Consider the following 14,408-nt stretch of genomic DNA (forward strand, 5'->3'; position numbering starts at 1 on the left):
GCAAGATTCCGCGTCAAATTATAGCCCAATAGACTTAAATGGGATTCCTCGCTCCCACTTCGGAATTTCTGCATGTGGATTCTGCACAGAATCTGCATCGATTCCACACGAAATCCGCACAAGTTGGAATCCACCCTAATAGTAGCAGATGCGGAATTGGTGCAAATGTTTGGAAATTCTGCTGTGTGAATATAACCTAAGTCTCTATCAGAACAAGATGCAATCTATTCCAACCTCCCTATGTGACATTAGAGGTGAAATTAAAACCGCACGTGCTAGAGGTTTTGTCTAGTAAATGCAGGAGATGCCCAGGATCTCATACTTCTCCCCTACTGTAAAGTTTAATATTGAGAACCAGAACTAAGTTGATATTCAGGTTTCCCCACTGCAAAAGTATAGAGCCTGTTAAAAGGGGATCTACAGCTTAAAAAACCCATTTTCATACACCTAGATCATTTTGAGTCAATAAAAGGGAATGCTCCGTTTAGTCAGAGTGAAAAGCGGCTCTGGAAATACTGTTTTGGCCGTGCTGCATTACTTAAATAATCATTTATTTGATTGAGTACTGTGCAATGCTTAATTTCTCCTTTGGTGGCGCTGCAGGGACTTCATGTATTTGGACCCTCTGCAATTAGCTATGTTCAGCTTATTGTTTAGGGACCCTTATAATGTGTTACGATATGTAGTGGAAGTTCCCTGACATGGGTTAAAAATTGAAAGTGAAAATGCTGGCAGATGCTTGAATGGGAAGTGTAACCTTTTTGCTGTAATTGTAGCTGCTGCCAATTTTGACAGCCGAGTCTCTGTTCTGCTTCTGGAGAAAATCAAAGGAACCCTCTAACAGGGAGTCTGTATCTTCCATGAAGTCCCTATACCCAAAATGGGTACCTAGATGAGGGGTTGTAACCATCAGATAACATCTGTAAATATGATCACAGTGGGTTTCCAGTGTTTGAGTTGTTAAAGGGGTACTCCGGTGGAAAACATTTTAATTTTTTTTTTTTTTTTTTTAAATCAACTGGTGCCAGAAAGTTAAACAGATTTGTAAATGACTTCTATTAAAAAATCTTTACCCTTCCAGTACTTTTTAGCAGCTGTACGCTACAGAGGAAATTATTTTTGAATTTCTTTTTTGTCTTGTCCACAGTGCTCTCTGCTGACACCTGATGCCCGTATCAGGAACTGTCCAGAGCAGGAGAAAATCCCCATAGCAAACCTATGCTGCTCTGGACAGTTCCTGATACGGGCATCAGGTGTCAGCAGAGAGCACTGTGGACAAGACAAAAAAGAAATTCAAAAAGAAAAGAATTTCCTCTGTAGCATACAGCTGCTATGAAGTACTGGAAGGGTAAAGATTTTTTAATAGAAGTCATTTACAAATCTGTTTAACTTTCTGGCACCAGTTGATTTAATAAAAAAAAATATGTATTCCACTGTTGTACCCCCTTTAAAGATCTTTTATCAGAGGTCTTGGATTTGCATATTTAATATACAGTGGTCCCTCAACATACGATGGTAATTCGTTCCAAACGAGCCATCGTTTGTCGAATCCATCGTATGTTGAGGGATTCGTGCAATGTAAAGTATAGGAAGCTGTACTCACCTGTCCCCGCCGGTCGAGATGGTGTCCCCGCCGCTCCCGATGGTGACCCCGGGCCTCCGCTGGGCTCTCCGCTGTCTTCTCCGGTCCTCCGCTGTCTTCTCCGGTCCTCCGCTGTCTTCTCCGGTCCTCCGCTGTCTTCTCCGGTCCTCCGCTGTCTTCTCCGGTCCTCCGCTGTCTTCTCCGGTCCTCCGCTGTCTTCTCCGGTCCTCCGCTGTCTTCTCCGGTCCTCCGCTGTCTTCTCCGGTCCTCCGCTGTCTTCTCCGGTCCTCCGCTGTCTTCTCCGGTCCTCCGCTGTCTTCTCCGGTCCTCCGCTGTCTTCTCCGGTCCTCCGCTGTCTTCTCCGGTCCTCCGCTGTCTTCTCCGGTCCTCCGCTGTCTTCTCCGGTCCTCCGCTGTCTTCTCCGGTCCTCCGCTGTCTTCTCCGGTCCTCTGCTGTCTTCTCCGGTCCTCTGCTGTCTTCTCCGGTCCTCTGCTGTCTTCTCCGGTCCTCTGCTGTCTTCTCCGGTCCTCTGCTGTCTTCTCCGGTCCTCTGCTGTCTTCTCCGGTCCTCTGCTGTCTTCTCCGGTCCTCTGCTGTCTTCTCCGGTCCTCTGCTGTCTTCTCCGGTCCTCTGCTGTCTTCTCCGGTCCTCTGCTGTCTTCTCCGGTCCTCTGCTGTCTTCTCCGGTCCTCTGCTGTCTTCTCCGGTCCTCTGCTGTCTTCTCCGGTCCTCTGCTGTCTTCTCCGGTCCTCTGCTGTCTTCTCCGGTCCTCTGCTGTCTTCTCCGGTCCTCTGCTGTCTTCTCCGGTCCTCTGCTGTCTTCTCCGGTCCTCTGCTGTCTTCTCCGGTCCTCTGCTGTCTTCTCCGGTCCTCTGCTGTCTTCTCCGGTCCTCTGCTGTCTTCTCCGGTCCTCTGCTGTCTTCTCCGGTCCTCTGCTGTCTTCTCCGGTCCTCTGCTGTCTTCTCCGGTCCTCTGCTGTCTTCTCCGGTCCTCTGCTGTCTTCTCCGGTCCTCTGCTGTCTTCTCCGGTCCTCTGCTGTCTTCTCCGGTCCTCTGCTGTCTTCTCCGGTCCTCTGCTGTCTTCTCCGGTCCTCTGCTGTCTTCTCCGGTCCTCTGCTGTCTTCTCCGGTCCTCTGCTGTCTTCTCCGGTCCTCTGCTGTCTTCTCCGGTCCTCTGCTGTCTTCTCCGGTCCTCTGCTGTCTTCTCCGGTCCTCTGCTGTCTTCTCCGGTCCTCTGCTGTCTTCTCCGGTCCTCTGCTGTCTTCTCCGGTCCTCTGCTGTCTTCTCCGGTCCTCTGCTGTCTTCTCCGGTCCTCTGCTGTCTTCTCCGGTCCTCTGCTGTCTTCTCCGGTCCTCTGCTGTCTTCTCCGGTCCTCTGCTGTCTTCTCCGGTCCTCTGCTGTCTTCTCCGGTCCTCTGCTGTCTTCTCCGGTCCTCTGCTGTCTTCTCCGGTCCTCTGCTGTCTTCTCCGGTCCTCTGCTGTCTTCTCCGGTCCTCTGCTGTCTTCTCCGGTCCTCTGCTGTCTTCTCCGGTCCTCTGCTGTCTTCTCCGGTCCTCTGCTGTCTTCTCCGGTCCTCCGCTGCCTTCTCCGGTCCTCCGCTGCCTTCTCCGGTCCTCCGCTGCCTTCTCCGGTCCTCCGCTGCCTTCTCCGGTCCTCCGCTGCCTTCTCCGGTCCTCCGCTGCCTTCTCCGGTCCTCCGCTGCCTTCTCCGGTCCTCCGCTGCCTTCTCCGGTCCTCCGCTGCCTTCTCCGGTCCTCCGCTGCCTTCTCCGGTCCTCTTCTATCTTCCGCAAGGCCTTACTGGGCCTGCGTAGCGACGTCATTACGCCGCTGCGTACGCCATTCCTATTGGATGACGTGCGCAGCAGCGTATTGACGTCATCGGAGAGGGCCGAGGAGACACCGGAAGACCAGCACTGGACCCGGAGGGCACCCCGGAGCATCGTGGAGGGGTAAGTAATACTTACCGCACCACACGGGGAACATTAAGCTGCTATCCGGCAGCATCTTAAGCATTTGGCGCTGTCGGATAGCACTTAATGCGATGGCCCCGACATAAAAAAGCATCGTATGTCGATGCTGACATCGACATGCGATGTCCTCTGAGAGGCCATCGTATGTCGATTTCATCATATGTCGGGGCCATCGTAGGTCGGGGGGTCACTGTAGTAGTTTGGAGCAGCCATATTAGTCCAGTGAAGCAGATGCTAAATCATAGAATATTGCAGAATCTCGTAATACCTTTTTCTTGGACAATCAGTATTTTCTAACGGCAAATTTTCAGGAGTTTTTTAATAGGTAGATCAGTATATCACCCCAATAGGTGGATAGGGCCCCTGATAAGTAAGTTTGCCCAAATAAATAGGTAGTACCCCCCCACCCCCCATTTCAGGTAGGTACGTCCCCTTATCAGGTAGGCAGGCATGTAGGGCTCCACTAGTATGTAAATAGGGCCATATATATATATATATGTATATATATGTATATATATATATATATATATATATATATATATATATATATATATATATATCTCTATATCCCAGCTGGTAAAAAGGTAGGGCTCCCAGACAGCACCAGATAAAAATGACCCAATTAGGTAGAGCTCCCCCAGTAGGTAGACAGGCCCCCAGATATCACCCCCAACAGGTAGGGCTCCCATTTAAACAATTATACTACCTAAGTCAGAGCTTTCCAAACTTTTCATGGTGGCGCCCTTACATAGTTTGGTGACGCACTCCTTGCTATACTGCCAATTGCATGCATCACGTTGTAGTACCAGTATCAGCATTAGAAAAGCTGCGATCATCCTGTGCCAGTTCACCCCCCCCTCTGTATCACACCCTGGGCCATTATATTCCCTTTCTTTGATTCTCCCCGTGCCATTATATTCCCTTCCCTCCCCCCTGTGCCATTCTCAACCCCCCCCCTCCTTTGCCATATCATTCAATGATTCACCAAACCCCCTCCCCCTGCTTTTACCTGTCCTCCGTCCCCATGTGCCCTCCGGCAGGCTCACGGGTGCGGCGGTTGTGTTGCAGCAGTTTACCCTTTTGCTTTATATATTTTATTCCGTTTTAGGTTTTATGTTTCTTAATAACTATTTGGTCTTGTTCTAGTTGATTTAGTTAATCTAGGAAATAAAATAAAAAAAGACAAAACTAAAACACATGGGAATTCTGGTAACTTTTAAAACTAGGATTTCCCTGTGTTGCAGGCTATGACAGAGCAGAGGGGGATCTCTGAGATACTTGGTATAGGAGCCAACCAGGAAATCAAAATCACAAAAGAAACCTGCTTTTTAATCACCAGTGTATTGACTTCCTGTACTGATAAAATTTGTCATTTGTAGATAGTAAATTTACACATACATGGCAGTGAGTGGGTTAAAAGTTTAATTTCTGTCTATTGATTTCTTGGCTATAAATAGATGTCGGTTCTATTGGATATCATACCCTTGTGACATTTTTTTGGACACCTTTTTAATAGCTGTTTGAAGAAAAGCGGGCTTCTGTGCACTGGGGACAAGCGGGGCTCTGTGCACTGGGGACAAGCGGGGCTCTGTGCACTGGGGACAAGCGGGGCTCTGTGCACTGGGGACAAGCGGGGCTCTGTGCACTGGGGACAAGCGGGGCTCTGTGCACTGGGGACAAGCGGGGCCCTGGGATGTATAGCTTCCTCCAAACCAGCTACGGGAGTAAAACCAACTCTGTGCGGAAACTGGTCTATCAGATTCATGGACTTCGCATTTTAGAGTCCTGTACAGGCAGCAGTTTTCTATTGGAGGAGCTGGCAATGCTTTTCAATAGAAATCTGAGCTAGATAATGAATGGAGGCAGTATTGCAATAATGGCTCTGGCAGTGGTAGAAAATGGTGCTGCAAATATATTTTCAGAGTCTATAGGTCCATAGCATAGCAAATGTGATTTCCATATGGGTTTAAATTGCATGGTTTAGGGTTGCATAGATGTCCTACCCCAAGATTGGCACAAAGACAAGTTTGTGGACAGCATTTGTTGAAATGGTGTTTGAACACTTTTCATTTGTAGGTGTTCCTTTAATTTGTCACACAGCTCCTGGGTACATGAAGAAGGCCCCCACAAGCAAAGGAGTTGGTGAGTCTGGCGAGTGATCTGTCCATGTTGTGTGCATGAGCACGGATGTCATATGGCACATGAGCTGCTTTCTTCATATCCATATCCATTGTAAACATGCTTAGTGTACAGTATCTCCACCTTTTGGACATCATTTCATAGTTTACATAATTTAATTTCCATAAAAAGTGACTTTGCAAAAATATTACCTTACTTATCCTGAGTTATATCCTGTATTATACTCCAGAGCTGTACTCACTATTCTGCTGGTGAGATCACTGTGTACATACATTACATCACTTATCCTGTACTGATCCTGAGTTATATCCTGTATTATACTTTACAGCTGTACTCACTACAGTTTTAACCCGTTATTGCCCGTTATTAGTAACGGACGTATTTTTGAGAGGGGCGATTGAACGGAAGAAATAGTGCATGCACTATAGCCCGTTGCAAAATAATGGCTGTTATTAATAATGGGCGATAATGGGTTGAAACGTCTATTAGAAAAATCCCATAGACTATAATGGGATTTTCTAACGTCCGTAGGGATTTTTTATTGCCCTTTAACCCCGCAAATGCCCGCTATTTTATAACAGGCGTTATATAACGGGTAATTTTCATAGTGTGAAAGCAGCCATATATGTAATCTCGGTACAAATACTATGTTTACACGTCCAGAATGTCCACACGGAAAATCTCTGTGTGGACATTTCACAGACTGCGGGCACCGGCATAACATTCCAGTGCAAGGACGACGGGCATGCGCTATCTCATAGCTGGCAATGGATTCTGCAAACAAAATGAACAGGTTAAAGGGGTACTTCGGTGGAAAACAACTTATTTTAAATCAACTGGTGCAAGAAAGTTAAACAGATTTGTAAATTACTTTGATAAAAAAAAAAAACTTAAGTACTGGAAGGATTATCAGCTGCTGTTTACTACAGAGAAAGTGATTTTCTTTATGAATTTCTTTTCTATCTGACCACAATGCTCTCTGCTGACACCTCTGTCCATGTCAGGACAGAGCAGCTGATAAGTACTGGAAGGATTAAGATTTTTTTTAATAGAAGTAATTTACAAATCTGTATAACTTTCTGACACCAGTTGATTTTAAAAATGAATTGTTTTCCACAGGAGTACCCCTTTGATTCGTTTTGTGGACACAGAAATTGGAATTTCCACAGCAGAAACATCTGGTGCGGAAATTCTGTCGTGTGCACTGTGCAGCAGAATCCCATTGAATATAACGGAAATTTCGGACGTGTGAACATGGCCTAATATCTGTTTTGTGAAGGCCTCAGAGTTTTTGAAGAGTATTACTGAACAAAAAGTAGCATTAAGACCTAGGATCTGTCCAAACAGGTCAGGGATAAAGTTGTGGAGGATCATCTTTCAGCAGGATAATGACCCAAGACCTACAGCCAGAGCTCCAATGGAATGGTTTAAATGAAAGCTTGTGAGGCTGGGTTCATGTTACGGAATTTTGTCATGCACACAGCATTGGAAGCCTACTAGCAGTAATGGGACTCTGCTGCACCAGAATCTCAAATTGGAATTCCGCTAGGAATTTTAATAGTATGAACCCAGTCTTAAAGGGGTACTCTGCCCATAGACATATTATCCCCTATCAGGACCCCCGCAATCTCTGCTGTGGCACCTCAGACATCCGGAGTGAACTTTGCTCCATGCCGGACGAATGGCGATGAGGGGAGGAAGCTCATGACGTCACGGACATGCCTCCTCAATGTAAGTCTATGGGATGGATAGGGGATAAGATGTCTAGGGGCAGAGTACCCCTTTAATTCTTTAAAAGGGCCCAGTCAATCCGAGCTCTGAAGACAGTCCACTATTGCAGTAAATGGTGGTTCAACCAAGTGATGACTCGGGGGGTGAAGACAACCCCATTTTTGCCCTTCCATTTTTGGTTATCAGCATTGTGGTGAAAGGGAAAAAAATGTAAGGAGGAAGGGTGAGGCCAGACGGATGGGCACACTTACCTGATCATAAGGTGCCATAAATATTTTATCCTACGCTGCCTTGGAGAGGGGTCAAGGTGGAGTTGAGCTGTGATGAGTTTGTGGCTGAAGGACCTGCAATGATGTCACGGGGTAGGTGGTCCGAGCTGGAGGGGGCTGTAAAATAAACAAACGTATGAGGATTTGTACAAAGGAGTCAGTATTATAGGTTACAGATCACTGCTCTATAGTTACTCAGAGTAACGCATTTATAAACTTTGCATGTACTGTTGTAGAGTAGTGATCTGCAGCTGGTGCAGAACTACAACTCCCAGCATGTCCTGACAGCCAAAGGCTGTACTGTAGCAGTACATGCATGCATTGTGTTACTGCCCCTTGTGCATTGCTGGTAGTAGTCTTTGCCTGCTACAGAGCCACTGGTGGTAGATAACTGCTCTATAGCACAATGGATCCTGATGCTGCTGCGTGGCCTAGGATCTATGGCAATAGATAATAGCCATTTAGGGCAGAACCTTTTTATTCCAGCTCTTGTGGTGGTCTAGCACAGTGAAACAGTGGTTACTTACCAGTCTAGGGCGAATGCAGTGAAGCAGTTGTGACTGTATAGACATGTCTCTGTCTTTCTCGGTCCTCTCTCAAATGTGAAACTATATCTGTATGGATGCACAGTTCTCTATGATCATGTTAATGTGCAGGGAGGAAATAGAGAGGACTGTGCAGCTGTAAGTGTGTGCCCCGCAAAGTATTTTTTCTATATTTTTTTTTCTGTGCTCATGGGGGATGAATGCAGGGAGGGGATAGAGGATTCTACAGCTGTACCTCCATGGTCACACAGCTCTATCATTGGGCGCAGTGTCTCATGAATGCTCTGTCAGATTTCAATGGATTAACTGAAGTGGTTTGCATTGTGGGTAAGGAGTAAGAAAAACACTGTTTCTTTCCACTGCTCCACTTCTCCACCGGTTGGGTCTGGTATTGCAGCCCGATTCTATTGAAGTTTATAGGACGGAGCTGCAGTACTACACACTTTGTGCACAGGAGTGATGCTGTTTTTGCAGAAAATAAGCAGAATATTTTTAAAGAAGTACTGTTGCCATAGGACACTTATCCCCCATCCGCAGGATAAGTGCCTGATCATGGGGGGTCCGACCGCTGGGAACCCCACAATCTCCTGTACGAGGCCCCAGCTCTGCTGCGGCTCTCCCCATGCAGGAGGCGTATCGGCCGCAGCATGATGCCGTAACAGACACTATCCCTCCATGTATCTCTACGGCAGAGATGCAGCATTTGTGCATCCTCGCCTCTCCCATAGAGTCAAATGGAGGGATCGTGTCTGTCGACACCTTAGTGAGGTCCCGGACACGAAGATTAGCCGAGCAGGGCCGCGGCAGGTGCGGGGCGCCATACGGGAGATCGCTGGGGGTTCGGATGCTGGGACCTGCTGATAGGGGAGAAGTGTTCTATGGCTGCAGTAATCCTTTAATCCTAGACAACCCCTTTAAGCTGTGCACCACCTATATTTTCTATATTTTAACCCATCACTGCTATATAGCATCTGTGTTTGGTACTTACTGGTATAGCCCTTTATGTATTTATGTTTGCTTGTCAATCTTTGAGCTGACATGCTGTACAGACAGGTGCGACACATTATAAACCAAGACATATATGAGAAAAGGGTAAAATTGTGTTGTTTCATATAAGCAAAGGGTAATCCAAGTTTTATACTTTTATTTATTTATTTTTTTCTCACCCATATTCCTCAGTTTTCATCTCCCTTGGTGCTTTCACTTTACATTCAGAGACTGATCTTCATGAAAATCAGATATATCGTTGCTCAGAGGTGTGTTCAGGATATACTCATCAGCTGATAGGGACCTTATGATTTTGCCGCGGGTGCCCGATTAGCTCTTTCGAGCTACAGGCAGTAGATTTTTGGCATTTTATACGCCACAAGCAACTTATGATAGTGCTGTCTAAAGAGTAAATACCTGATAGCAGCCTGATCTCCGATGTCCGGCATAAGCCCAGTTCCTTGCTGCTGATAGAAGCCAGGACCGGATATGAAGCGAGCTCGGCTCCTGAGGTTGTCTTATTTGGTGCGTCAAGCAGCTAGAGCTGTAAAATAACTAACTATTCAATACTTACCTATCCAGATCCAGCATCTGTTGTCCTTTCTGCTCCAGTGCTTTGGTTTACTTACTTCAATGATTCTCTGTCTTCTGATGACTTTCTGAAGCCAATCACTGAGGCTGCAGAAAAATACAACCCGTTTTTAATATTTTAACTTGCTTCAGAGGCCATTTACAACAATTTTGGAACTAAATAAAATAAACTGTTTCCTGCTAGGGATGTGATGTTTACTGGTAGAAGTGGAAACAAAAACATGTTAATAGATCTTTCCAAGGATGCATAGGGCCTATATAACCCAATTAAGGCCATACCAGTGTCCTTTTGGCATCTTTGGTTTATCATATTATTATTATTATTTTTTTTTACAATGGGATCCTGCTGGTGACAGATTCCACTGTATGGCCTCTGTAATGTGTACAAATGCAGGCCATCAATATTATGTGACTACAGCCTTGCAGGTATTACAGCCAGCAGTTTCTTCCAAAGTGGAATATTGTGGCTCGTCTCCAATGAAGTGAGTTTCATTGCCATACACAACCTATTGACAGGTGTGGTGCGGTTTATGGACGTGAGGCTTTGTGTGCAGGCTGTACTGCATGCTCCCTATATACATGTTTTGTGGAATGAGGTCAAGTCAGGAGTGATGAGTAATGGTGTTGTAATAGTCGTTGCACCTCGACACATCTTTCTGTAGTCAGACCTCTCCCACACATGACCAACCATTCAACAATGCCTATTAACACAGGGCTTGGTCTGTCCACTACAGTTTTATTATGTGACGTTGTCCTTCCATTGTCATGTGTGCTGTGACTTTTCATGGCTTTTGTTTGCTTTCTGCATTCTTTATAATCATGTGAATGTTGTACCTGTATACCTCTTTTTTAATCTCATGTGTTTCTTTTTCACATTTTAAGGGAAGAGGAAAAACCCAAAGTTGCCTAAGCTCCCGATTGAGCATCCGGAACCCACTCCACCAACGTAAGCCTAAAAAAATACATGCATAAAATATATACAGTTTTTTATTAATTAATTTTCTGTAAAAGGGGTTCACTACTTTTGGACACAATCCATCTTGGAACACAGTATGTTAAAGGGTATGGTAAAATCTTCTTCCTTACCAGGCCCAGGTGATGCTTCTGCCGACAGTGATGATATTAACTTTGAAAGGTGTCCCCAGCAGGCCCACAAGTAGTCCCCTGGGCGGGGAACCATCCTCTTGTGTTCCAAGATACTGGAAGCCTGTGCTAGCATTTCTCCTGCGGTGTTGCTATCAGTGTGTGAAGAGTGGGATTAGAGGGTTGCATTGACAATCCAACGCAATGGGCAGCACATTGAACACATTTTAAAAGTGGTCAGAAACTTGTAAATAACTCATGAAAGAATAAAGTTATGTTAAAACCAAGCACATCATTGTTTTTCTTGTGAAATTCCCAATACGTTTGATGTGTCACGTGACCCTCTTCCTATTGAAAAAACAAAAGTTGGATTCAAAATGGCCGCCATAGTCACCACCCATCTTGAAAAGTTTCCCCCCTCACATATACTAATGTGCCACAAAAGGGAAGTTAATATCACCAACAATTCCCATTTTATTAAGGTGTATCCATATAAATGGCACACCCTGTATATGGCAGAAGAGTATGATGCAAGGATCCAATATTTATTGGGCATATTGTGGTTGTGGATAGGGTTGCATAGTGTAGTCTTTGCTGTGCATGAGGGTGGGGTTTGTTTGTTGCTCGCTGTTATCTCCGGGCAGCAATAGGGACTTCCTAGAGCAGTGGTCTCCAACCTGCGAACCTCCAGATGTTGCAAAACTACAGCTCCCAGCATGCCCGGACAGCCGTTGGCTGTCCAGGCATGCTGGGAGCTGTAGTTTTGCAACATCTGGAGGTCCACAGGTTGGAGACCACTGTCCTAGAGAATATCAGAGGTGCCACAGAGCTTACATCACAGTTGAGTTGCCGCTGAAAGAATCCCCAGCTGTTGCATTCCTGAAATTCCAGCTGCTGACCGAATGGAAGTGAGCACCGTTGATTGAATAGACTTTCTCTGTGTATTGGTCATGTCTCACTGTTGCCCCCTGCTTGTGCATTATTGCCAGCTCGGGCTACTCTCTGGCCTCTTGCAGCTTTCTCCACTGTGTACGTGGGACCCCTGACTGAATGTAGGCACGAGATGCACCTACATATTGGCCAGAAACTAGAGATCATACCAATAATCCAAGAGAGTGACCCAATTTATGGGACTCCTCTACAATTTATTGCTTCAAAATATACACATTTATCAGAATTCAGCAAAGTGCTCCATAGGCGGATTTTCACCATTTTACACATATATATATATATATATATATATATATATATATATATATATGATCTTACATATTTTTTTTTTTTTTTTGAACTTTTATGGTTTTAGACAATATTATAGGTGATTCCACTTAAAAAATTAAATGAGTGACCCCAAAGGCTTTTCAGGCCTGCTGGAAGTTGTAGTTTTGAAACAGCTTTAGGTTGAGAAACACTACTTTAGCAGTGTCAGTGGGACTGGTAGCCCACAAAAAAAGATACCCATCCGGTAAAATATATGGCCAATCTGCCCCTGACAACAGCAGCAGACCATAGATCTTTTGTTATTAGGGCTCATGCACACTACAGACTTTCAGCTCAGAATTAATTTGCTAACCTTAAAGAGTAGCTCCCACCATCCTTTTTTTTTCTTTCTCTTCTGTCCCTGCCTCTTGCCCATCTATTCCTAACCCATTTTCTGCCTTTAAATGTTTTTATTATCTTAGAAATGGCATTTTGTCTGCCTGGTAGTGTTCTCACTACCAGGCAGATTTCCCCAACAGGCACAATGTCACTAATGCCTGCTGGGGGGCCGACTTCTGCCCTTAGTTTACCTATACAAACAGCCTCCACCTGTTTCACCACTACAACTCCCAGCTTGCCCTTACATCTATTGTCTATCAGGGCAAGCTGGGAGTTGTAATTGTGAAACAACTGGAGGCACCCTGTGGTGCAAACAGTATCTGAGTTACAGCCGCGTAACCCGCTCCCCACTGCGCTCCCCCCACCCCAAAAAAGACATACCGAAGTAGTAGAGTAGAGTGCAGGACTTCAGCGGCGGCGTGTGTATGCAGGGAGGCGAGGCCGGCGTGCGAGCCAATGCACTCCTCTGTATTCTCAGTGCTCGCTCCCGCCTGTCTGATTGACAGGCAGGGAGCGAGTGCAGCCTGAATGAATTCGGACCGATTGCCCAGCCGGCATCGGTCTGAACTCAGGCATGACGTCACGCAAGGCTGTGGTTTTAACATGTAAAATAAACAATTTTAATAAAAAAATAATATTAATGAAACTATGTTAGAGATATGTTGTAGTACATAAGTACTACAACATATCAAAAAAAAAAAAGTTGGTGACAGTGCCCATTTAATGGCTGCTCAAAGCTCTGTAGTGGAACTTTATTCCTCCAAAAGAATTAATGTTTTTTCCTGGAAAAGCCCATTGCAAATTATGTATGAAAACAAAGGGAAACTCTGTTACATAAGTTCTTATCCCCTATCTACAGGATAAGTGTCTGATCACGGTTTGTCCGACTCCTGGCACCCTCTTCGATCTTCTGCCCGACACCCTGGCTCTCCTCAATCACGGAGTGACCTTCGCTCTGTGCTCAGATTACTGACGACCACCGCTTCATGCAGTGGCTTACATGCTCCCCCATGTTTCTCTATGGGAGAGCCTGAGATGCAGGGGGTAAGGACTTATGTATTGGCGTTTCCCTTTAACCTAGCGGATCCGCTGACTGAATTCAGAGTGGAAATTCCCTTCTGAATTTCTATAGTGTGCATTTGTTGTTTGCAGTAGTGAGGCTTATCACTGTGCGGGGAGTAGGGGTTGTATATGACCAGTCTGTAGTATGTGATCTGTGGCACCATGTATTAATAGAAGATACTTTCTTTTCCTTAGGCCACCACGTGACTTGGACTCAAAAGCATGCATCCTGATAGGAGAGAAGGTAGGTGTTGTCTATGAAATGTCTAGTTTGTACATAGAGGAAATCAACAAAAGCTTAAATGGGCACTAACTTTTCACACAATTTGTGTTCATCTGCCAGCAGCCATGCTCACAGGAAAATCTCTAATTTACCACCAAACTTAAGTGTTGCTTGGTCACCTACTAAAAATGTGTCTAAAGTTTTAGCCTCTAGGCTTCTCGTTTCCACTGAATTTGTTAGTGTTAGGTTGCATGCACACCACTTTTTTTGCTATACAGTTCCTGTATACGGTTTCAAGTTAAAAACCGTACAGAACTGTATTCAAAACCGTATGCATTGACTGACTTAAAATTGTAAACCATATGTCAAACGCATCATCAGTTTTAGTTCCTTTTGCGTCTTATCCAGTTTTGTCCGTATTTTTACCCGTACCCAAAACCATGGTCTACCACATTTTTTTTTTTTTGTTCCGGGTGAAAAAACTTATTAAACCATATAGGTGTTTTTTTTTTTGTTTTTTTTTAACATGGGAGTCAATGGGTACCGTACAGAACCGAATGTCTTATGGTGCCATACAGTTTTTGACTTTGCACAGTTTTTTTTCTTGTAATTTCAACCAAGAGAAACTTTAT

General features: G+C 45.2%; 2 protein-coding genes across 3 annotated transcripts in view; one reads left to right on the forward strand and one right to left on the reverse strand.

Annotated features, from left to right (window-relative positions):
- The window catches only part of ABCA5 (ATP binding cassette subfamily A member 5), a 203,305-nt gene extending 193,427 nt beyond the window's left edge, over positions 1-9,878 (reverse strand). Inside the window, exons 1-2 of the mRNA XM_056550216.1 lie at positions 9,220-9,878; positions 7,669-7,803 (exon numbers count right to left, since the gene is read on the reverse strand). The gene's annotated coding sequence lies outside the window, so the exon portion shown is untranslated. The remainder of the gene's footprint in view (positions 1-7,668; positions 7,804-9,219) is intronic.
- MAP2K6 (mitogen-activated protein kinase kinase 6) overlaps positions 1-14,408 on the forward strand; it is a 70,053-nt gene that overhangs the window by 11,481 nt on the left and 44,164 nt on the right. Inside the window, exons 2-4 of one of the 2 annotated variants that reach the window (XM_056550202.1) lie at positions 5,648-5,689; positions 10,692-10,755; positions 13,749-13,797. In XM_056550202.1, the coding sequence (XP_056406177.1) occupies positions 5,648-5,689; positions 10,692-10,755; positions 13,749-13,797 (155 nt within the window). The remainder of the gene's footprint in view (positions 1-5,647; positions 5,690-10,691; positions 10,756-13,748; positions 13,798-14,408) is intronic. The other variant, XM_056550203.1, reaches the window with a different exon arrangement.

This window comes from Hyla sarda, chromosome 13, assembly GCF_029499605.1.
Source record: "Hyla sarda isolate aHylSar1 chromosome 13, aHylSar1.hap1, whole genome shotgun sequence".
Classification (NCBI taxonomy): Eukaryota; Metazoa; Chordata; class Amphibia; order Anura; family Hylidae; genus Hyla; species Hyla sarda.